This window comes from Paramormyrops kingsleyae, chromosome 16 (assembly GCF_048594095.1).
Source record: "Paramormyrops kingsleyae isolate MSU_618 chromosome 16, PKINGS_0.4, whole genome shotgun sequence".
Classification (NCBI taxonomy): Eukaryota; Metazoa; Chordata; class Actinopteri; order Osteoglossiformes; family Mormyridae; genus Paramormyrops; species Paramormyrops kingsleyae.
In genome coordinates, this window is record NC_132812.1 from 11,432,293 (window position 1) to 11,455,706 (window position 23,414).

The 23,414-nt window shown below is 47.8% G+C and overlaps 2 protein-coding genes across 4 annotated transcripts; one reads left to right on the forward strand and one right to left on the reverse strand.

Annotated features, from left to right (window-relative positions):
* Positions 1 to 20: 20 nt before the first annotated feature.
* On the forward strand, positions 21 to 9,139 carry LOC111845422 (major facilitator superfamily domain-containing protein 6-like). 3 transcript variants are annotated; one of them, XM_023814837.2, is made up of 7 exons: positions 21 to 256; positions 1,737 to 3,075; positions 5,393 to 5,490; positions 6,842 to 7,003; positions 7,587 to 7,685; positions 7,786 to 8,033; positions 8,717 to 9,139. In XM_023814837.2, exons 2-7 carry the CDS (start codon positions 1,739 to 1,741, stop codon positions 8,987 to 8,989), a joined length of 2,217 nt encoding a protein of 738 aa, XP_023670605.1. In that variant the 5' UTR covers positions 21 to 256; positions 1,737 to 1,738; the 3' UTR covers positions 8,990 to 9,139. The 3 variants fall into 3 exon arrangements, with proteins under 3 accessions (XP_023670605.1, XP_023670603.1, XP_023670606.1); XM_023814835.2 differs by having other exon boundaries at positions 22 to 249; XM_023814838.2 differs by having other exon boundaries at positions 22 to 249; positions 8,720 to 9,139.
* Positions 9,096 to 15,442, reverse strand: nemp2 (nuclear envelope integral membrane protein 2). The gene is made up of 9 exons (XM_023814840.2): positions 15,279 to 15,442; positions 14,887 to 14,996; positions 14,237 to 14,465; positions 14,083 to 14,155; positions 13,721 to 13,820; positions 12,368 to 12,482; positions 11,342 to 11,567; positions 10,791 to 10,988; positions 9,096 to 10,445 (listed from the first exon to the last, which is right to left on the reverse strand). Exons 1-9 carry the CDS (start codon positions 15,439 to 15,441, stop codon positions 10,085 to 10,087), a joined length of 1,575 nt encoding a protein of 524 aa, XP_023670608.2. The 5' UTR covers position 15,442; the 3' UTR covers positions 9,096 to 10,084.
* Between the last annotated feature and the right edge of the window lie 7,972 nt (positions 15,443 to 23,414).

Genomic DNA, 23,414 nt, shown 5'->3' on the forward strand with positions numbered 1-23,414 from the left:
TTTAGGCACGGAAACGTGCGATGACAGGCGATGCTGAGCGGTGGAGAACTTAGAGCAAAACTGACGGCTAACTTACCGCAGCCTACCGGCAAACTTACGGCAAGTCGCACCTGTCCGATCGCGGCGCGCAGCCGGGGACTGAAGGCGGCCGGGGACGCGCACAATGCGAGCAAGGAGACTTTCAGCAGATCGAACTGGGTGATCTAGTCACCGGACCGGAGCCGTGTGAACTTCACAAGGGGGTTTTAGGTAAGAGGTGCTGTAAGCTTTATTCACCGCATGAGATAACGCTGTTTGCCACATACCTTGTGGACCGTAGAAGTTGTTGCTGCAGGACCAGACCTTGTCAGAAAGCGCTTAAACTTCGTGAAAATGCTTAGATTCGAATATCCAGTTTTAAATTCTCTTTATGCAGTAACATGTATTTTTGCTTCTATGAATTATACTCTAGACAAAAAAATGCGATTGTGAAAGTATAGCCTAACTGGTCTCTCCAGCGGCATTTTTTACAAATCACATCCTATACATACATAATTTATGGAATGTTGGTTATTATCTACTATGTAATAGTAACTTATAACTTAATATTCCACAACAATCGAATACTTTGAATAACAATCCATAACAAAAGAATACTTCTTTATACTTCCGCAACCTAATAAAATTAATGGGTAAACTGCTTTTAAAACGATGGTTAGTTCTCGCTGTATTTTGTGATTTGCCCCTTGAAATTACTAACATGTCACATAAATGCACGTTTTAAATGACACTGCTAGATGTCTTTGAGAGCGCCTGTATAACATATCGTCAGTAATGTAAAGTTTAACCTATCGCGGTACACTTGGATGTAGCAATGAATACAATTATACATTTAATTGTAATTTATTAATGTAGATGTTTGTTTTTAAAGTGCGTGACACAATATTTTGTACTACTTGGTTTAGCTCTATGTATATAATTTTTCTCCGGAGAGGTTTCTAAGTTTGTTTTTAATAATATTGACGCGGTTACGTGCATGGCAGAGCTTTTTTTTTTTTTTTACACAGTACTTACTGCGTGATTTTTTTTTGGCAGAATAGAAAATCTTCTCTTGTAGTTTTCAGCATGGGCGTCATTCGGTCCGATCACTCAGGGCTATAATCCGAGTATTTTAGTACTAGCCCCGAACGAGTGTTTTAGCCCCGATGCCCATCTTCCTTAAAAAAAGTCTAGCCCAGGTAAAACTGACTTAGCCTCTGATCTTTGCAAAAGCTACAAACTCCCCTGGTCTTCAGCAGGCTATAACTCTCTTATACTCCAGTACTCAGGGCTTAATATTAATAGCGAACTCAGTGTAGCTTTTATCTCCTATAATGAAAGGATGACGTAAAGTACCTGGAGCACCGCAAATGACATGTGTTCATTACTCATAAACAAAGCATATGGGAAAACCACTTGTTCCATCCTTTTACTTTCAATGGCTGCTTATCCTGGGTACTGTCACAGTGAGCCTGGAGCTTATCACAGGCAGGTGGGGGGACACCCAGGATGGGAATACCAGTAAAAACGATAAAATAAAAGTTTTTTTTTTTTTTTTAAACACCTGAAATAACAATGACGCTAAGTTTATTATTCTCCAGGACCTGTGGATTAAAACATCATATTTTACCCTACTGTCATTTTCTTACAGTAAACTGAAATGTTTACAAATCACTATTGTCATCTTTAAGGTCATCGTTGTCCAAACTTTTTTGCAGAGATGGCGAGTGATGACAGGACTGGCATTCTGATGGATGATGAGACAGACCAAAGGTGGAATGATACTTTGGATGAACTGGACAATACTGAGCCTGCAGAGGAGAAGCCCAGGACATCCTCCCCGGTTCCAGCCCCAGAGAGTCCCCAAAGCGATGCAGCCACAACCTCGTCGCAGCCCGGCGTGGGTACAGTGGGAAGCACCTTTGGCCAGGTTAACAAACACCTGCTGGTCTCCAAGATCTTCTACTTCTTCTTCTACGCGGCGTATGGCTCGTTGCATCCGCTACTACCCATCTACTTCAAACAGCTGGGCATGACGGCCAGCCGGAGTGGCCTGTTGGTGGGAATCCGCTATTTCATCGAGTTCTGCAGCGCCCCCTTCTGGGGTGTGATAGCCGACCGCTTCAAGAAGGGCAAGGCTGTGCTGCTGTTCTCCGTGCTGTGCTTTCTGCTGTTCAATGGAGGCATCGGGTTTGTGAAGCCGGCCGAAATGCACTGCGTGGAGAAGAGCCCTCCAGAAGCCTCCAATAACTCCGCCCAGGCAAACACGACACAGGTGACCTCCACCACCCAACCTATGGGAGATAATTCCACTCATGTATCAACCCCCCAAAATGCAACCAGCTCGGGATTCACCACAGAACAATTTACTGCAACGACCGTCGCTTCTAATACTCATGAACTAATCTACGATGAAGGACAGGTGAAGACCATCTTCCTCACGATCCTGCTGGTCATAATCATCGGCGAGTTCTTCAGCGCCCCTGCGGTGACCATCGTGGACACGGTCACCCTGCAGTACCTGGGCCGACACCGCGACCGCTACGGGCTGCAGAGGATGTGGGGTGCCCTCGGCTGGGGTCTGGCCATGCTCTGCGTGGGCATCTCCATCGATCACATGCAGCTCCTTGTCCTCATCCAGGACTGCGGCCTTTTCCACCTGAAGGACTTCCTGATTACTTTTGTTGTGTTCGGGGTACTTGCGGGACTCGCCCTCCTGGTGGCCACCCAGTTCTCCTTTGACAGTAGTGGATCGGCAGTAAGCAGGGGGGTGTATGACAGTGCCTCCCCTGGGGCCATCGTTGCGGAGGGGCAGCGTGAGTTTCACTTTTCGGACCTGCTCAGGGTGCTGTGCAGTGTCCGATACAGCACCGTGCTCTTCGTGGCCTGGTTCATGGGCTTCGGCTACGGCTTCGTCTTCAGCTTCCTCTACTGGTACCTGCAGACGCTGAACGGGACCACCACCCTGTTCGGCATATGCTCGGTGCTGAGTCACGTCTCCGAGCTGGTCGCCTACTTCACGAGCCACAAGCTCATCAAGCTGGTGGGCCACATCAGGTACGGCGGCCTCGGGGGCCAGTGGGGGATTGGCCAGTATCGGCGGCGTGATTACGGGGCTCATTTAGTGCTTTCATGTGGAAATAGCCAAAGCTATTTCACTAGCAGGTGAAGTTCAGTCTTTTCACCATCATCTGCAAGGCTTTTCTGTCCCTCCCTAAGCTGAGCTGACACAAACCATGGCTGATAAATCTCCCCCCACAGATAGACCAGGCTCTCAGGCATCCCTGGAAAATGGTGCCTTCCAGGCATGTTGCTTGAAACCTGACCACGTCAGCTTTGCACCTCCTTTGAGACTTCTATAAGTACTCCCCACCCGAAACTGAATCTAACAGAATATCTTCCCTAAAAACCCCATTGGAATAACCCAAAAACACCTAGTCCCAGCTATATACGTGTATTGTTTTAAAAAGTCTTTCAAGAACATAAATATTGCAAAATATCCATCCATCCTCCTTAACAGCCACTTAACCACTATAGCATTATGGAACTGTAAAATAGCTGTATTCAGATATGCATCCAACAGCTCCCAACAGCTTATCGCAGGGTGACCTGGAGCCCAGCTAGATAACACAGGGCTGGGCTACACCTTGGATTGGTTACCAGGAAGTCTGCTGCCAGGCAGTCAGCCACTGTGTTAGCCACTGTAAACATCCCCGTTGGTGTTCAGATATCACATCTTGCAATCTTTATCACTTTAGGCCCATCTTGGATTCAGGGCACAGAATAGCATGAGCTGCAAGAGTGGAATTACTAAGCTGGATAGCCTGGACAAAGGCCATAATTGCTACATCAAGGTAGCTATGACAAAGGCTGGAATTCCTATGCTAGGTAACCTCGACATAGGCCAGAATTGCCACTCTAGCTAGCTTCAACAAAGACCAGATTCGCTACACTTGGATGTCACAACAAAGGCTACGCTGGATAGCTTTGATAAAGGCTGGAATTGCTACACTAGGTAGCCGCAACAAAGGCACGAGCCTGACAGCACAAAAGAGAGCCTATTTACATGACGTCTCTCTCGATGCAGCTTGTCACTGCTTGACATTTCGCAAATCCGACTGCTTCTCTCTCCAGCAGATGCAGTGACTCATTTGGTGGCCAAATGTTTGCTCCTCGCATCAGACTTGGAGCGGTTTCACAATCTTAAAATGTGTTTTACAGACTCATCGGGCAATGAAAAAAAAACAGATTGGGGTACATCTATTCTACTCTGCTTGTTTGGAGAGTAAAACTCCAAAGAAACGTTGCTCTTTAATGTAAACATCTGTGTGTCTCTCTAGAGTTATTGCAGGCTTATTCATTATTGCTGATTAGTTGATTCATAGCTGTGATTTGAATGCATGTAGCGATGATTTGTTTATTTGTTGTTATAATCGACTCGCTTGCTGATGGGTATACATGGCTGGCTCTGATTGGCTGCACTCTCTCTCGGAGGAGTGAAACGCCACACTCGGTACGTCCAGCCACTTCTTGCTGACGGTGGAGACACAGAAGCCCGCAGGCAAAACCAGAGGAGCCGCGACTGACACCTTCTCGCGAACGCCTACTGAGGACTCGGGGACGTCACGGCTTCCCTCTCGAAGGATCCTCCTCAGACAGTCATGGCAAACTGAAGCCGCCCCATGACGCACACTTATCTGTCTCAGGCTGAAACGTGTAGCTGTTCAGCTGACACCCTGTGAGGCATATAGTCATTAAAAGAGGAGAGCGCGTCAAATCTCTTTGCTGAAGAGACATGGTATCCAGCCTACCACTGGGAATCACTAATGCTATCCCTGGCAGGGTTTTGGTGTTTTCTGTTGGTTGGCTATAACAACCCCCCCCCCCCCCCCCAATAGAGAGGGAAACAATAGTCACTCCATGCAGAGTGTCGCTTCCTGGCAGCAGGAGCGATGTTTTCATGATGCTCTGATTTCTCGTCCGCAATTAAGCCTCGCGTCTCTAATGTTGGTGTTATTTCCTGAGGATGACTGAGCTAATTATGCGTCGTGTTGCAAAAAGCATGGGCATTATTACAGTGCCATTGCCTTGATCTTGAGCAGAAAATCATACCACTTGCAATGCAACACACAGGGAAGGTCAACAAGTTTGTGTACCCATTTTGTACAAATGGCAGGTGTCACAGACTAGCTAACAGGGTTACTGGGCTAGCTAACTCATTCTGGGTAGTTCTGGGTCTTACGGTTCAGAGCACATGTCCTCGGGCTTCTGCTCAGATGCTACAGGATTCTGGCTGAAGTGCAGGTTGCCTTTTTGAAAAGTATCAGTGTCGGTTTGGCCTGCAGTCGTCCCTCTTTCCCTCCTGTCCCTGCAGGGTGCTGTACCTGGGTCTGGCATGCAACACTGCCCGCTATCTCTACATATCCTACCTGGAAAATGCCTGGACCGTTCTCCCCATGGAGGTGCTTCAAGGTCAGTCAGTCGCTCCAGGCTTCTGCTCAACCAATCAGGCTGTGGCAGTTGAGCTATGGAAACTTAACAAAGGTTGTGCGGTATGCATTTAGGGATGGGAAACCACTGGTTATAAAACAATAAAATGCCCTACTGGAGGTTACAGCATGGGCATTTGATGCATAGACCCTCTACCAAAGCTCATGTACAGTGATAACTATTGTTTTCTAAAGCCTTTGAGGAAATTTGACCTTGGTAATTGTTTGCACTGCACACAACCTGAGAAGGTGTTGGGGAAATCTACCCTCTAAAGACAATACTGGGCTAAAACCAGATAAATACACACAATCTTACCTTTCAAAATTATGCTTAAGGGCTCCTTCAAGACCTGTCCAACCAGTTGCCTGTGCTTTAAATAGCATTGTGGTCAAATTTCTGAAAGACATTTTGTAACTTATTGGTATCTCGACTTGTTTTCTCAGGACAGGTCATGACACAGCAATGCTTTAAGCTCACTGGAGATTGACATGGCTACAGCTAGCTGAGGAATGAGGCCGACTGGATCATTTAAAAGAGGAGTGGATTATTCACTGCGTTTTCAACTGCAGGCCCGGTCCTGATATGGGGGAGAGGAGTGAAATATAGAGGGAGAGTTTTGGTCTCGGGTCTACTGGCTGAGCTGGGCTGTTGTCTTCAATACTGAATGTTTGTATTCAGTATTGAACATAAACATTTTTTTCACATGACAATGTGGGTCCTCAGACAGGGGTTTTCTTGTGGTAGATCTGCTTGTGTGGAACAGGCGTCACGAACACAGATCTCAGGTTTCCTGGGGTCGATCAGAAAATCATGGCTGTATTGCACCGATCTACATCAAGGATGTGAAATGCACCGTGGCTTTGAAGGACGGTTCTCAGAATGCATTTCTGATGTGGGGGTTGGACCAGCCCCCCCCCCCTCGAAACTGGCTCTTCCAGGAACTGCATGAACCGGAGAGAGGCATGATGGTGTGATGGTGACGTGCCACCCTCGGTCCTGGGACAAACAGGCTGGTCCTGTCTGCAGGTCTAGTCAGTGTCTTCAGGATAAAGGCCCGATTGGCTGCATGACGAATACAGCACCGCTGCTGTTCTTTAAAGCTTTGCCTCGCTGTCACCACGCCCGGCATCAGGTGCTTCTGACACGGTAATGATTGCAGTGAAAACTCCAGAGGTCATGGGTTTAGAGGGTGGCGCTGGTGATCGGTGCTGCTTTTGAGTGTTTCTAACAGCCCCCCTCCCCAGCCCCACTCCGCCCCCTTCAGATGCTCGCCGGCTCTGCAGTTTGTGTCACTTTTGGCTCACTGAACACACGCACCGATCTGTCTTGGCAGGTATGACGCACGCCTTGGTGTGGGCGGCTTGCATCTCCTACCTGAGCGCCACTGTGCCGCTCGCCCTCCGCACGTCCACCCAAGGCGTCCTGCAGGGCCTGCACCTGGGGCTGGGGCGGGGCTGCGGGGCCATGGTGGGCGGAGTCTTCGTCAGTTACTTTGGTAAGGACACCAGCTTCCTCCACATATCATAGAAGCAGTCACCGCTGCGATTTCCGGCGTACCCCCGCAATCGGCTAATATCTACTTCCAGCCAGGAGAACATCATCCGTGGGAAGTTCCTTGAGGGTGGAGGTCAGATTTAATGAGGGAGGTTGTAAAATAAGAGGCCGTTTACTTTGCAACTGCTCCACCTACCTGGTGGTGCAAGCGAATAATGACCCAGTGCCCAACCCAGCTTATGACTCGTCCTTTCAATACAAACAAGACGATTACTCATGGCCTAATTCAGGGCACGTTTTCAGGCAGCCTTAAAATTAAGGATGGATACGCAACCAACATTTCATGCTGATCCATTCTTGTGTGAAGAATGATCACAGGGCCAGATGGTTTGATATCGTCTGCAGGATGCTGATTTTGCACATAACGTGCACGTTTTGTCTTGGGACGGGCTGCCAGCGTCGTAGGAGTGCGGTTGTGATGAGTAGGCGTCTTCAAGGTCTGTTTTCCATAGCTGTAGGCAGGGATGATGGTTGCCACTTGGCCCTTCCCAAATAGCCTGTCATCATCTCCTGTGTTCTTCCAGGAGAGGCGGCGACCTTTAGAGGACTGGGGATGGCATCCCTCATCATCCTCATTTTGTTCTCCTTCATCCAGTTTCTCATGGGACAGGACGACAGCGGCGGTATGGCAATGCCGTGTCATTGTAGGATGCGAAGTGTGTCCAAGGTGCACTCTGACATCTGAGCGGGGGAAATAATAAAACACATTTGGGTCTTTTCCAGAAGCCAAGGCGATGGCTTCCTCCGGCAGTGTTTCCATAGCGACCATCAACTTGACGCGGGAGCCTCAGACGCTCCAGCCGGAGCCACCCAGGAAGAGGAAGCACCAGGAGGAGCAGGAGGACCGCGACATGCCTCCTTGGGCGTTCACAGTCTCGCCCTGGGTCACCATGGCCTTCACCATCTTCCACGTCCTGGAGACGATAAAAATGGCAAAGAGGAGGGCCCTAGTAGACACACAGGACCCGCAGGTATCCGGCGCCGCTTCTCTGCGTATCTGGCTGCGACGGGGTGTAGATTATTCCTTCCTGTTCGGCGACAACCTCGCCATGTCCTTACATTCGACCGCTTTGGCCCAAACCCTTTTCAGGAATCAGCAGCTCTTGTGTTCCGCCTTCAGCAGGACTGGTTTGCATTCTCTGGCACGCCACAGCAAATTCTATACAAGCATACTTTGCTAATAAATCGGATTCTGACTGGATCCCTTGTCACAGACAAACAGGAATGATATATTTTTTTGTTTGGCTATTCAGGGCTATCTAGGTGCCGTTTAATGTAGCCCCCCTCCCCACCCCCAGTCAGCAATTTTATCACATCTGGAGCTGGAAATAGTAAGCAAAGGTTAAGCAAACAGTTTATTAATTACCAAACAAGCTATGACAATATTAATGTGTGTTATCCTTTGGTCCATTAAGTTTTTGCACGACGCATGAGGATCCAGAGTCATCTGAAGGTCGGGAAGTTCTAGTCTGGTGATATATAAGGAGTCCTGTAAAGTGAAATCCTTGTAGATGCTTAAAATATTGGGGAATCAAATGTTTCAAATGTAAAAAATTTGAGTATTGAGATTTCTCACGCACATCGTGATTAGCATTATTCATGCTATTCTACTGAAATGTGCTGGCATGACCTGCGGGTGGCATCCTTGTGTCAGCAGGTGACCAATGACACCACTGCTCCAGTTTCCCCGCCAGTGGACATGCCAGCGGCCCAACCCAGCACATCGCAACAGTTGGAGCCCTCCAACAAGCCAGTAAGGAGGCCCAGCAAGAAGCTCAAGGAACGTACAGACTCAGACGGGACTGAGAGGCCTCCCTCCACGGCGCCCCCTGTTGGCTCCAACAGTACTGTAGATAACCATTTCCCATTACCAGGAAACTTTGACCTACCTCCTCACAGGTCCTCAAACAACCCTTTCTACCAGTAAGACACACATGCCCATGACAAAGCACAGCGCCGACAACAAAGCCACCCAGGAACTGCAGTTTGAGAACGAAATCCAGTGCAGGGTGCAGATCTGTAAACAACCGGGACTCTGTAAAAATGGTTTTTATTAAAACTGTATCTGTTTAACAAACAGGTTTTGATTTTCATTAGCCAAGATTAAGAAACAAAAGCCATATTGTCATCAAGTTTGCAAAAAATTTCATACTTTAAAATATCACATAATAAATATATTATCTAGGCATTTTGTGCGCAGGCATCACCTGAAAGATGTAGTTACTTTTTTGGGATATTGTGTTTCCAGTTACCTTATTCTTCTTTTTCCCAATTTGGGAATTTTTTAGAATTTAGTGATCAGTGGTAATTGTTGACACACCACAGCGCACAACATTGCACTGCATTTAATCTATATGTGACGTTGATTCAGCGCCCGGGGAGCAGTGCTTGGCGGCAGTACCTTGCTCAAGGTACCTCAGTGGTGCCTTGATGGTCGGGGATTCGAACCAACAATCTTTCAGTTACAAGTGCGCTTCCCCTAACCATAAAGACACCACTGCCCACACAAACATACAGATTTATCCATGGTGAGCTAACTTCTAATGCAAACAAATTAAAAGCTGAGGTAGAACAGATAACAGCAAAAGTTTGAGCCAGAAAAGTCAACACTTGGAGTACGGCAGGGAAAAAAACAAGAATTTAAGTTCCGATAATCAACCACTGGGGGGCAGCAGGAATCAATGAGGAAACTTCTACCAGTCAGGTGAACAACAGAAACTTACCCCCAGGCACTTGAAATACAGAAAACTCATATTAGAAATGAAAGAGGTTAAATTTACGCAAATCGGATGAAGGTCTCTTTTGTATACCCTGGGTATTCACTGCCTGAAATAATAGAATAACCTGTATCTTTAAAAATGCCTCTCGGAAACAAACAACATAAAAACACGCTTATAACTGCTGAATTCCCTCCAGGGCTGCAGTTGTTCTTTAAGAACAGGACTGTGTGTGTGATGTGTAAGATTCAGACATGGTTAATTAACCCCATCAGGGTTACCAAGGCAACCAGTGGTGGGACCCCTCAGAAGGGCTCTTCTGTGTCCATGGGCTCTGAAAGGGGTATGTAGGGGGTGGAGGGGTAGGGACACAGGGCCAGATTGTAGGCCAGGGGGCCGACCTGCGGCATGGGGGTGTAGGGGGTGCCAGGAGGGGGCAACCCGGGTGTGGGGGGTGGGACAGACTCCTGACCACCCGGTTCGTCGGCAAAGACGTCGTCACCAGCCCCCAGCTGGGAGGACGGCCTCCCGATGCCGGGGTCTGTGGCACTTCCTGAGCTGAAGATCATGTCCTCAAAGAAGGCACCTCCCACCCCATACTGGCGGTCATGGTTCTGGGACTCCTCCGCGGTGACGTGGGAGCCGCTGCGCAGGAACTCAGCGAACCTGAATGTGTGTGGAGGGCGGGTGGGGGGGCAAAAGCACATTTTAAGAAAAGTTGGCGTTGGAATCCCCCATCCCTTTGTAACCTCCCAACACGTGACCCTCTCCTGCCATCGAGCACCACAAACGGACACGTGTTCCCGGCTCCAGGGCCGCATGCTAATCTCACCAAAATCGCGAGGCTGTCATAGATTAAGAGGTGGCGGCGTTAGGGTAGCGGAGTCATGTGACCCTACAGGACACCACATTGCAGGTGGGTGCTACGTAGTGAATGCTGACTCATACGGCCCCCCCTGATCCCGAGGTGTCTTGAGCCTCAGACCGTCGTGCTTCGGTACGCCTCCGTACCTCTGGGGGTAGCGCAGCCGCAGCACGGTGCCCCAAGCGGGGAAGCCCGGCTTGTTGCAGTACTGCCTGAGCTCCTCCAGCGATGCCCTCGTCTGCACCTCCCCCTGCTCTCGGTACTCTTCCTCCGTCAGCAGCCGGGCCTGCGGCCGTCCAGGCCAGAGTGGACCCAGAACCGAGGCAAGTGGGTAACCCACTTCTCTGGGGGGGGAGGGAAGATGGGAGTGAAGGGGAAAAAACAAGTTGATGCATCGCTTCGTTAACGGGAGGGCCGCTCCTTAAGTGCTGGAAAACTGAGGCGTTTTACCAAATGATGAAACCCAAAGAAACGCAGTAAAAAGAATTATTAAGCTCATAAACCAAACGCATAAACTATTGTGGGTTTCTATGGTCTATGACATACAATAACCGAATGAAAGGTCCCTCACCATCCATAATTAAATCTGGGGTAAAACACCTTCAGTCACAGCGCCCCCTTGTGTCCTCCACATACTGTATATCGATGCCGTGGAAAATCTCTTAAGTGTTCCACCTGTACACTAACCCCACGGTACCTGCAGAGCCCACGGAGGAACACCCAGCACAGCGGCAGGAGCTTCAGGCCCAGCAAGACGCCTGCTGTCACATGGGCCGCCGGCAGGTATGATACACCCAGGTAGATCAGGCCCAGGCCCACCCCCCGGAGCCCCCAGGTCATCACCGCCAGGGTGCACGTCCCCGTGTCGGGGCGATGCCTGCGGCAGACGGCGAAGCTGACAGCACCGGACAGCAGCAGGTATCCTGCAGAGGAGTAAACAGGACCGTGGGACAAAGCGACAAAGACGGCAGCCCGCGCTCATTGCATGCATCCTAATCGCAGCATGGAAAAGCCCGCTCAGGACCTGCCTCCGAGTCCCCACAGCTCTGGAGTTTAATGTCATCACACAACTGCGAGGAAACTGATTCCGCGCCTCTCTGAGCCGATTAAGGCGTCGGGAGGTAGACGCCTGAGAATCCGATGCTGCTGCTGCACACCAGGGACAGCTTACATGCTCATTAAACTCACGCTGGGGATGTACAGCTATGCCGTTAAGGTGACTCTGAGACAGCCAGCTTCAAGCACACAGGGGCCTTGTTCACCAGGCGGAATGCAGACAGATGCAAAATGAAATGAAATGTAATGAAATGGAATGAACTGAAATGGAATGGAATGAAATGATGATGTGTGGTGTTTCACAAAACTTCTTCATCTAAAGACCTTCTAGAACAGGGGTGGGGAACATGATTTTGGGATGACCTCTCAATCAGCCAATACCAATGAGCCTCCAGGACTGGAGAATCACTGCTTTTTTTATTGGTTGATTGTTGTTGATCCTAAAAACCCGCACCCCCAGCGGCTCTCCATAGGTCAGCTTCCCCACTCCTGCCCTAGAAGCTCCATTAGCATGGCCCACATGGAATGGTTAAACCCTGCCTGAGGTCCAGACAATTCAAAACTGGATCCAGGCCTGTGCTCCGCCCTAAGATCAGCTCAGCCAGCGTCCACCTCCAAGGCCCCCCGGAACGGAAAAGTGCCCCCCTGAGGAGATCCAGCTGCTTACCCAGGAGCTCCTTCCTGTAGAGGAACAGAGCTGGATCCCAGTTGGTCAGCAGCCATCTACAGGTCAGCCAATTTAATCCACAGCTTACTGCCAGCAGCACCAGGAACAGGATTTTCTGTCAGCAAGGGGTCCGGCATTATGACATGTGACGCTGATGTGGCAGAACAGGTTTGGCCAGGTCACAATAAGGGCTGGTGAGGATGCTCAATTGCAGCCAATCAACAAGCCATATTCAAGGGTCTCCTTCACAAACCAGATGCAGGTCAGAGTACAATAATTCAGAATGTGGACAGACCAAATTCTGGAACAGTTACTACTTAGCTACTTAAACTCAACACACATGGGGTTGGGTGGGGGTTGCAAGGTGAAAAGGAGTGTAATTACATTCTGAGTCGGACTGGACGATATCATACTGATAATAATAATCACCAGGGCTTCAGATGACAGGGGAAACATCTGGCCAGACGCCAGCTTTTCAGTACTATACGTATATTTTTATTTACGCCCACAATTTAAGAGGTTTAGTAGTACAGCTAAAATATTAATCAGACATTTTATGATACCCAAAAGTTAGTAATCGATATAAATTCGGCATATCCTTATGTTTAATAAACATGTCTGACTAAACGGCAAAAAGTACTGCAACACCACAGACATCTTTACCTCGTTTATCCACAAGATCTCCTCTTTTAAAAGATGTCATGGCTGCTGAGCTGTTCCTTTCTTCGCCGCCACTTCAGTGCATATCGCCCTGAAGTATACCAAACCGTAGTATACCATAACATTATTTGGTGTGCTCCGCTTTTTAGTAAATGAAATGTAATAAACAAATATACGTCAAGCTTATACTGATTACTAACTTCTGTGTGTTACAAAAGTATGGCATTAATATTTTAGCTGTACTACTAATCTGCTTACCAAATTATGGGCATAAATAAACGTCTGTATAGAACTGAAAAGCTGGCGTCTGACCAAATGCTTCGCCTGTCATCTCAAGCCTTGGTGATTATCATACATGAACGATATGACATCACTCGAGGAAGGACTAAAGTCCGTACCCCATAACAACAGCTCTGTATCCATTTAACAGTGATTTGAAATTCACATAATGTTCACCAGGCAAAACTACGGAATGTGTGAAGCATGTAGGCCTAAGTTGTGGGCTTTTAAAAGGAAACTTTAAACAATAAACAAACAAAGTGATTTACACAGTGTTTTTCAAAACCCAGATATTTAAAAACAGAAAAACAACAGAGTGGAGGGAGATTTGAAGACTGCGATAGAGGGCGAGTTACAGATGTTAAGCTACCCCAGCCAAGCAAACATTGAAATCGACTCCTGAGCCACATTTACCCTCCGTGTGAAGCCTTTCAGAGCCAGCAGTATGAGGATATAACTCCCAGGGAAGAGAATTCCCAGGGAAACGTTTGTGACATAGTAGACCAGGGTACTCCTGTCAAAAAAAGACAGACCTGAACGGCATTCATTGATAAACATACCTGAGAAATATTAACTGGCTGCTCTTCAGGGAAGGGAATTACTTTGTGAGGGATAATTAACAGCAGCTGTTGTTCAGGGAAGAAGGCAAATGCCTCATTTGTTGTGTTATATAAATGGGAACTGGTCGAATTTTATCATTATGTCAAGTCAACTTAAGTGATTTCTTTGCCCAAAAAAGGTCAGAGTATAAAGAGACACCTAAAAGCCAGAAGTACCTGCACATCGTCCTGGCAGAGAGGAACAGGAAGACTCCACACAGAAACAGGCTGAAATGCATCCAGTTGACTCCTGAAAACATTTCAAAAGAGGATCATCCATCTCGGCCCCCTCCTCAACCCGCGATGCGCTTTGCACCAAACACTCACTTACGTTTGCCTGTTAGATGCAAGGAGTACCCCACGTTGGGCTTGGCTTGGACAGCGAAGCAGACTTCCTTGCCCTCCATCGGGATGCCCACCCCAAGATCCTCCTGAGCACCCCAGGGCCAGAACTGTGTCAGCAGGCCCCTCAGCTGAGTCACGAGGACCCTAGGCCGCTGAGAGCCGTTTCCCTCCAGCGGGAAAGTGATGTGAACATCATAAGCACTGGCCACATGCACCTGGACCAGGGAACAATGACAACAAATAGTCGAGGTGCAACAAATAGGAACACAATGTATAGCTTAGCACTTAAAAAAAAAAACAAGAAAATCTTTTGAATTGACTCTCACCTCACACAATGAAGGATAAGCTCTTCAATTGCATGTTAGAAAAATATTAGTTCTTGTTTTTCATGAACATTTTATGCGAACTACTTTCATAAAGACAAGTATACCGCATGTTTTACCAAGACAATTTTACATGGGTATCATGGTCTGCCATACTATTGACACTTAACACCCTGGATTACCTAATAACACATTTAATATATAACATTATTAGCAAAGATCTTCACGAACAACTTAAAATGCAAACTGTCAATTCAATTTGCGGAGTGAAATACGGAGAGTGGGCGTACGTATTATCTCTGTATTTATATACCTGAAAAGTGGAGCAGAAGTCGTTCCATTTTATTGCTGTACCGGAGCTGTAGCAAAAACACCGCCCTCCGTAGTATGGACTGGCTTCATTTTCTTTTAAATAAGTGCAATCTGCAAGGCAATTAAAGTATTACACGTAGTTTCACCATATAGGGTTGGCGGAACTAATGCGATAAAAATGAGTGAAATGCTGTTCTATATTTTTTTCTCTTTTGCAAAGTCGAATAAACAATAGCATGTGTTGTTGAAGATTATTTAGAAATAGTTTGAAGTAAGACGTGATTTAGGATCATTTTTCACTTATGGGGACGTCGCGAGCACGCGGAAGCAGACCTCCGCAGGGAGGCATACCCCCCTTCCGCACTCCGGACCGGCCGACATGCGGGCTTTTACCTGCGTGTGAGTAATGCTGCTCATCTGCAGCACACATATGACCAAAACTGACGATTATTACGAAAAGCAGGGGCGCTGACAGCACCGATGGACCCTTCATGGTGGCAAGAGCGGCCAAAGCTTTACTTTCAAATTCAGAAGCGTCCCCTTGCGCTCCAGACATAAGCAAACGATTCGACACATGGTACAAGTTCGGGGTGTTAACGTCGCTTTTTAATCTCATTCACTCACCATGTGAATGTTCTTGTACACCATTTGAATGTAGTATATAAAATTTGATGCAAATACTTATATGTTATGGTATATTAGGTGATTGTTTTGACTTGGTGTAGCGTGCAGTTATCTATTAGTTGGGTCTCATATGGGAGTGAACTTAACTTTAGATCTAAATGGGAAGTCAAATATAATGTAAATATGACCCAAAAGGTATTTATATTCTCTATATTTTAATTATTTATTTACGCGAGAGCGCGCGCGCACACATACACACGCGCAAGGATTTCGGTTGTTTTCTTTTTCAGTTATGCATATTTCTGCATTGCTGTACTTTAACGGAGAAGCCCTCTAGTGGATAAATTATAACAATGTGCTGTTACGTCTTTTACGCTTCAGGTTGGCACTGGACAGAATAAGCCGTCACCGCCGGTGTGAAAACGAACGCATTCATTTGTGGTTTACTTGGTACTGCAATATCCTGAGTGTGTATAACTCGATATCAAGATAAATAGCTTTACTTCTATACTTAATTTACATTTGTCGAAGTCATCAGCATCTTACGTGTTCGATGTTCAAGCAGAGATGTAAAGTGGATGCAGACGGCGCTGATTCCGCCTCTACTGTAAATGTTGACTCATAAGGGAGGCGTGTCTCGGTGCCCTTGACATTATTATAACTTGCTTCCATAAATTGTATTTGACAGCTGAACCTTTTGAATTTAAACAGCTGTTGATGAACTACTCCCTTCGTTATAAGATGTGGTCCGTTATTCTGACTTCTCCGCTAATCATGTTTAGTGTGTGATTATTAAACGCCAAATGCGGTTAGTTATTATATGTGAATAATATCTGTGTGTGATGCCTGTATGCAGCAGGACTCGCAGTGCATGAGTGTGTGACACTGACGCAATGGTGACATAACCCTCCCAGAGTCTCAGCAGGGGACCAGTTTGACTTTAGTTTAGTGAAATAATCTTCTCCCTGGTAAATCTTGCCGGCTCCAGGGTTGACAGTGCGACAGCGGGGGAAATAGACCCACTGCTTAAGGGGAATAATTTAATTGTTGGGGAACACGGTCCATATACCGAGACATAATATTTTTGCACTTTAGGTGAAAGAGTTGTCTTATCAGGATTTTTACATCAACCATGTTGAGCAAGATTAATATATACCACAAGACCACCGCTTGCAAAAAGTAGGATCCCTATCACTACCTTGCTTCAAAGTCAGAATGCATAACGCTATAATTTCCCCTGATTATGCGACCCACCATGCATGTTTTACAATGAGCGTCTTTCCGTGGGGATCGTTAAGGGCTCCGGCGCCGATACCCGCCTTGTCGCCGCAAAGGGACGCGCCTGGCGCTACATTCAGCGCGTCTGTTTCGGCGCTTGTCGGACGCGCACGCAGCGGCAGGGAAATTCAAAAACGGAACTTAAAAGCGGCCGCTGGAAATGTCATTGATGCGCTTTCTGGGAGGGGGATTTTTGCCGTGGGTGTGCGCGGCAGGTGGCCGCGTCCTGCTTTCTCTAGGATGCGGCTTTTCCTGACAGGCACGCCCACGCCGGGCCGGGCCGGGCCCAGGGCCGCTGTCACACGCGTAGCATGGAGTCTGCCTCTGACTAATACAGCCTTGCTTTGCTTTTTTTTTTTAAATCTCGCCTTAAGATGCATGTGCTCTGAATCGTTAATAAATCAGATACGTGGACATCAAGGACGGAAGTTAAAATCGGAACTATTGGAGGTGTTCCCTTACAGACAGGATTCAGGAAAGGACGTAGATGGTAAAAGGTGCAAGATAAAAGAGATGAGTAACTTAATATCATTACAGAATGCATGGCTGAAATGCACTGCTTTCATTGTTGCAGCTGTGCGGAGCAGCAAACGGGTGTAAAGACGCAGTCACAGGGGAAAACAATCATGGAAAAAAAAAACGGTCGTTTCTGGTGCTTTTTCATCTCCGAAAAGCCCCTTATCGCAAAGCAGCCTGGCTGATGAAGGCTCCATACTGTGCATCTCTGCATTTCATGCCTCTTTAAGGCTGGGTATATTTCTTAAATCTGCTGTCAGCAGAATTTGTTTCTGTTTTTTGTTGTGTTTTTTTTTTTCTTGTCTAACTGGTCCAGTGCCAGCACATTGTCTCATCAGAGGACCAGCTACGGTGCCCTCAAGCAAGGTACTTGATCTGAATAGCCTGGGCAAATGTATCCAGCAGAATATATCAGTAAACTTTAAAATGGTGTTTGTGAGACATTTTTAATTTTTTTTTTTTTTTGCGTAAAATATCTGCTTTGTTAACATAAATTGTGATTGCAGTCTGTTTGCTTGTGGTGGTACGTTGCTGTCTCACCGTTTGCAGTCCTCAAATTATCAACGCGCCATGCATTACATGCAGTTCTGCTCTCAACCAAATGGTGGCGCTCACATGAGGGGAAGCGGTCATCCTGCGACAGAAAGGCACCCAGTGTTTAGGGCTGTCAATAGGCCCATACACAACACCCACCGGGCTGGGCCGCCGTGGGTGCACTCGCCACAGCCCCGCCGCGGTTTACGAGGGTCCGACCAGCAGGGCCCCTGGACTCCAGTGGGCTGGACTGAGGGGCTGCCGCCTGGAGGGACCGCGATGTCTCTGGCCTTTCCATCCACGGTCTTGGCATCCCTCACAGTGGCAGTCACTCCCTGCTCCCACGACCAGGCATTAACTTTCACTCCAGTTCTGCATGAAAATTTAGCTGCATCCATGCAGCGTATATTGAGAGCAGTTGCAGCAAAATGGCTTCCTTTAAGACAGTGGTGGAAGACAGGCCTGTATCCCTGACCCTCAGTTTCCTAACGAGCATGTGATGGCAGGTCCAGCTCCGGTTAACGAAACCGCCTGTTTGGTGCCCGGCATGGTAAAACGAAGTAAAACACACTAGGGGCTTAAGGGGCAAGCGACAAGGAGGACAGGACGGTCAGCAACACCTGCAGGCCAAACGGGGAGGAGACACGAAGGGCAAGGTCAGATGGTACAGACCCTGACGGGCGAATCAGCCGCAGCGGAGGGTGGGCAGGTGTGTGGGAGGAGCCAATCCTCACTGGAAAACCCCGCCTTTAACTGCTGTCTGGCTATCATTAAAAATGCAGCTCCGCAGATTTCCCATGAATACGATTTGGAAGTAGACCTTGCTGGAAAAATTAACCACATATTACAGCGCATGCTTTATGCCATCGTGGAATTTTTTTTGTTGTTCAAGATCTCATCATTTTGTATGTGTTGCAGTCTAATAGCAGTGTCGGCCTTCCCCGTAATAAGGGGAGACAGTGAGTGTAGCTTCAAGCCCCTCAGGATCAAGCCTTATTGTCTCTCCTCTTTGGCATGCAGCGCTTGATGAGCATTCTTTGATTGACCAAGCTGAGGCCAACTGAGGGTGATGATCAAACCAGGGACTCTGTGTGACCAGATTTCTGCCAGCAGAGCCCAGCGCAAGAGGCCCTTGGGAGACAACAATCTTCCCAGTGCAGCTGGAGGAGGCGGAGAAAGCAGCCATTCCATTCCAGGGGTGTGGGAGGTGCAGAGAAGCACATGGGGAGGTGGGTGGAGGAGGCACAGGCCCGTCTGCAGGAGGCCCAGCTAGCTGGGCTCGCATAACGCTCTCCTCAAGCAGGCAACGCCACAGGTGTGAAGCTCATCTGGTCTCCTGGGGAACTGGGGCTGGTGGTGTTAGCCAAGCAGAAAGTAAATTTGCAGCCGTTGTCACATTATTATTCTTTGACATTGGCGGTCTCCCAAGATGGCGGAAGTTCGGCTCATACCCGTGGTGTTTTCTTGTTTCATTTCCACCACCTGTGTTTCTCCTTATTTGTTCAGCAGCTGCTTTTATATAAAGTGAGGTGCATTCTCGTGATAGGGTCAGATAGTTCCTCAAGCAATTGATGGTTAATCTCCAGGCTCAAGGGCCCAACAGTCAATTTGTAGATTACCAGCTAGTGCTGTGTGACTTATTTGGGCCCATAGACAGAAATCTCAAGTCAACTTGCACCTGCTAGTATATCAGTCGCTATTGCTGCCTCTGTCCATAGATGGACGTCTAACTGCCCTGAGTCGATGTGCTGTCTGACTTTGCAAATCTCTCTGACTTATCTTCTGCCATCCTTGGGGTTGAGGTGAGTGTAACTTTAACCATGAGGCTTCTATCACATATGCAAAATCAAAATATATTCAAACCAAAGTTATTAAATATGTCACCCCTCCCCCCAGACCATGATCATCAGGAAGTGAAAGATAGCCATCACTGAATACTAAAAATTTGATTTATAGTAATTCATTCTTTATTTTTTGCCTTTTTATAAAATGCTGTTTTATTATCGTTATAATTATTGGGCGTGTTGTGCCTCTTGAGAGAGATTCGCGATTGGCACTGACACGTTAAGGTGTTCCCCTGGCCGCGGTCGTGTGTTCACCTGTCAGGAATGCACGGCCTTTGCTTCGCCAGGCGTGTCGCATGTGGCATGACCTTTCACGGCCTTCAGTTGTGGCTGCGTGTCAGCTATCCTACCACACGTAACCAAGGTGTCTTTTCTGTGGTCTTACGCACTCTTTGTTGTTTGGCGACATTGTACTTTTTTTGACGTACGTCAAGCGTGTCCGTACGGACGTCTTCAGCTCTGGAAGTTCTTGGTGTCAGTTCTTGAACAAACAAAAAAAAAAATGATAGAATGGATGTCGATCTAACACTTGAATATAAATGGGCGTGAGTCAGGAATAGATTTAACGTCATTACACAAATAGCTTGTTCTTTTCATTTAAATACAATAGCGGCTTTGACGATGTGAGGAAAATCTGCCAGATGACTGTGTCCTACTTCTGATCTGAGTTGTGTTGCTGATGATGGTAGAGGCCCTGGGTTTTAGACTCAAGGCTGCTTCTTGGGTGACTGTAAACCAACACCCTGCTGGGTCCAATTCATCAGATAACTTTAAAACAAGTTTGCGATTAAGCCGGCAGTTTGGCAGCTACACGACCCTGGAGAGCACATGTAATCAAAAGAGCGTACGGCTGGTCCTTCTCAGGCAGCGTAATCTGAAATGAGCTATTTTCACGGGTGATTTTCCGTGGTAAAAGCTGTATCCCTTTGCTCGCATGTTGTGACACAAACAGAAAGACCTAGAAAAGCTGGGCTTGGTCAGTGCGAGGGCAGCATGTGGCTTTGGATTCCTCCCCCCCGCCTACACGCAGGGGCCTATAATTGCCTGTAATGGAGTAGAGGACGTCGGTGGAGGTGGTCCGAGCCCCACACTAGGTCCAGGGAAGCTAATGACCATGCGGAGGCTGGGTGTGTGTGTGTGTGTGATGGAGAGAGAGAGAGAGAGAGGCCAGCCTGGTTAGCTGAGCTGGGGCTGGTTCCCTTCCCCTCCTCCCACATTGACCTCGATCTCGAGCATTGTTTGTGTTGTTGGCCGCACAAACTCCCCTGGCCTGCATGTTTACTCTCCAAAGATCTTCAGATGGTCCCTCTGACTCTGGGATTATCCACTCAGGACGTATGTCACGGCCGAAGTCTCCGGCAAGATCGACTAACCCAAATGACATCATGCGATCTAGAAGACAGATCGAACATTCGTTTGGGAGAGTCAGCCTCGTTTCTTACGTGTCCTCGGGGCTCGATGAGTTTTGCCGGAGGTGGGAAGTCAGCCCATATTGGCTGCGAGGCTCATAGCTCCGGCTGCCCAACGGCCAAGCCGTCACACCACAAACCAGTATGAAAACTAGTTGACTGCAACCTTGCGTGAGATGTATGATCTGCTATCTGTTGCTTGATGATGACCTTCAACCTTGACAGCGAAGTAAGTCTTAGGTAGAGACACTGACACTATGAAAAGATTCTAAGTCACAGCCCCTTGTCAGTGTACGCCAGTCGCCCCCCCTCCCCCTCCCCCACCCCCGTACCAGTACACCCACACTCTCGAAAAAATCTCCCACACATGCATGCACATGCTCTCGCGGCCGTAAACCGCTCAGTCAGTTGCGTTCATTGGCAAACACTCTTACGCAGATGTTCTGCCCATCCTGCGTCCTCACACACACACACACACACACACACACCCAAACTTTCTTCCCCGCCTATGTACCTGCCCATACTTGCAGATGCTTCAGACACACACACATACACAGACACACACGGGGGCCTAGATGCCCTTTTCAGATGTGGGCAATTCACATCTAAAAATGGTCACCCTCAAAAAACACACACACACTCACACCCTGCTGGAATACACGGCAAAACAACATATTCAATGCAATTTCCCTCTCTCACTGTCTTACACACACACAGAATTCACCATCTCTCTTTGTTTGCACCTCACACGCTGAGACGCACGCGAAACACACACACACACACACCGCGAGTCGAGCCCTGTCAGCGTGTGGGCGTAGTCGCGGGGGGGGGGGGGGGGGGGGGAGGCGAGGGGAGGGTTTGGCTGGTTGGGTTCTGAATAATAGGGTGTCTCTGGCAGCTGTGAGCGAGAGGCAGGACTCAGAGGCGCGTGGGCGTCTTCATCACAGGGCGAGGGGCTGTCAGGCCCCGGCGTGGGCTTGTGGTTCTGCCGCTTCTAGCCGGGGAAGGCTGTGGCGTGTTCGGGGCCCCGTTTGGTGTGGATGCGTGACGCAAAGTCAAATGAAGTTACGAAAATACGGCGAGGGCAGAAAGTTTGCTGAAAAATGTGAGAGCCTTTCCCGCCGAACCATCTGTTTATTCAACAACTTCTTCTTTTTTTGATTCACTTTAAAAAGAAAATTAATAAAACCGAGTATTAATATCAAAAGCCAATAAAACGTCTTCATGAGTGCACCCTGAAAAGAATCATAAATATTTCTCCTCTGTGTTTATTGCTCATATCTGTTCATTTCTTATTTATTGCTTTGTTGCTGTTTGTTTAATGCAAACACTAAAGCTAATGCATTTACATATAATATTTTGGTCTATGGTAACTCTATAACAGAACATTGTACTAATCCTGTTCATAATTTTGGTGGAATATTCAAAGCTACCTCCTCCTATAGTCTTTATAGTTTGGTATTCTGCATTGTCACTCTCTGCATCCGTGTGGGGCACAGACAGTCTTGTTTTTGTTTTATTATATTTTTATTTATTTTGCACTGTACTTGTCATGGGTGTCCCAGAGATTATTCAGAACAGACGCCATGGAAACCGGTGTCATGATGACACACAACATGAAGTCAGTCTGTGGTGGCAGCAAAACAAACTGAATAAATAGCCTGATTTCACCTGAAGCTGGGGGAGACATTTCACAGGCAACTGGAGGTGCTGCCAGAGCCTCGTTCGTGTCGACTGGGGCATCTCCTGGCTACGTGACCTGCTCTACAGCTGCAGCTTTATGCTGCAGAGAAAGTAGGAAATCTGTTTGGCTGAATGGTGTGAGCAGAGTCATCCTGAGGTCAACACTGCCCAGTGGGAGGAAGAGATGGAGGGAGGGATGAAGAAAGAAACGGGTTGAGCTGTCGCCGAGAGCTTCGGGACGTATGACCAGCCAGAGATCCCCCGTCTGAGCTGAACTCGGTACACGGCTCGGAAAATGAGTCCCCTCTATGAAGGGATCAGGTTATTATCAGACACTGAATTGAACAGCCACAAACACACAGCGCGGGATTAAAGCCCTTCTGTTCTTAATAAAATCTCAGCATCCCTGTGGCTTTATTAGCTCTGAAAGTGATCCCTCCCATGAGCCAAGGTCCTCATCTCGACATGCATATCCTCATCAAACCGGAGACTGACATTAATTGGGTCTCCACTTGTTCCCCCTCTTTGATGTCTCACCGGGACACAAGATGTTCAGTTTTGTAATTTTGCCTTCTCCTAAAATATCCTTCTTTGCCTATTATGTTCTTCCAGGTACCGTAGCAGATAATTCTGGGGTACCT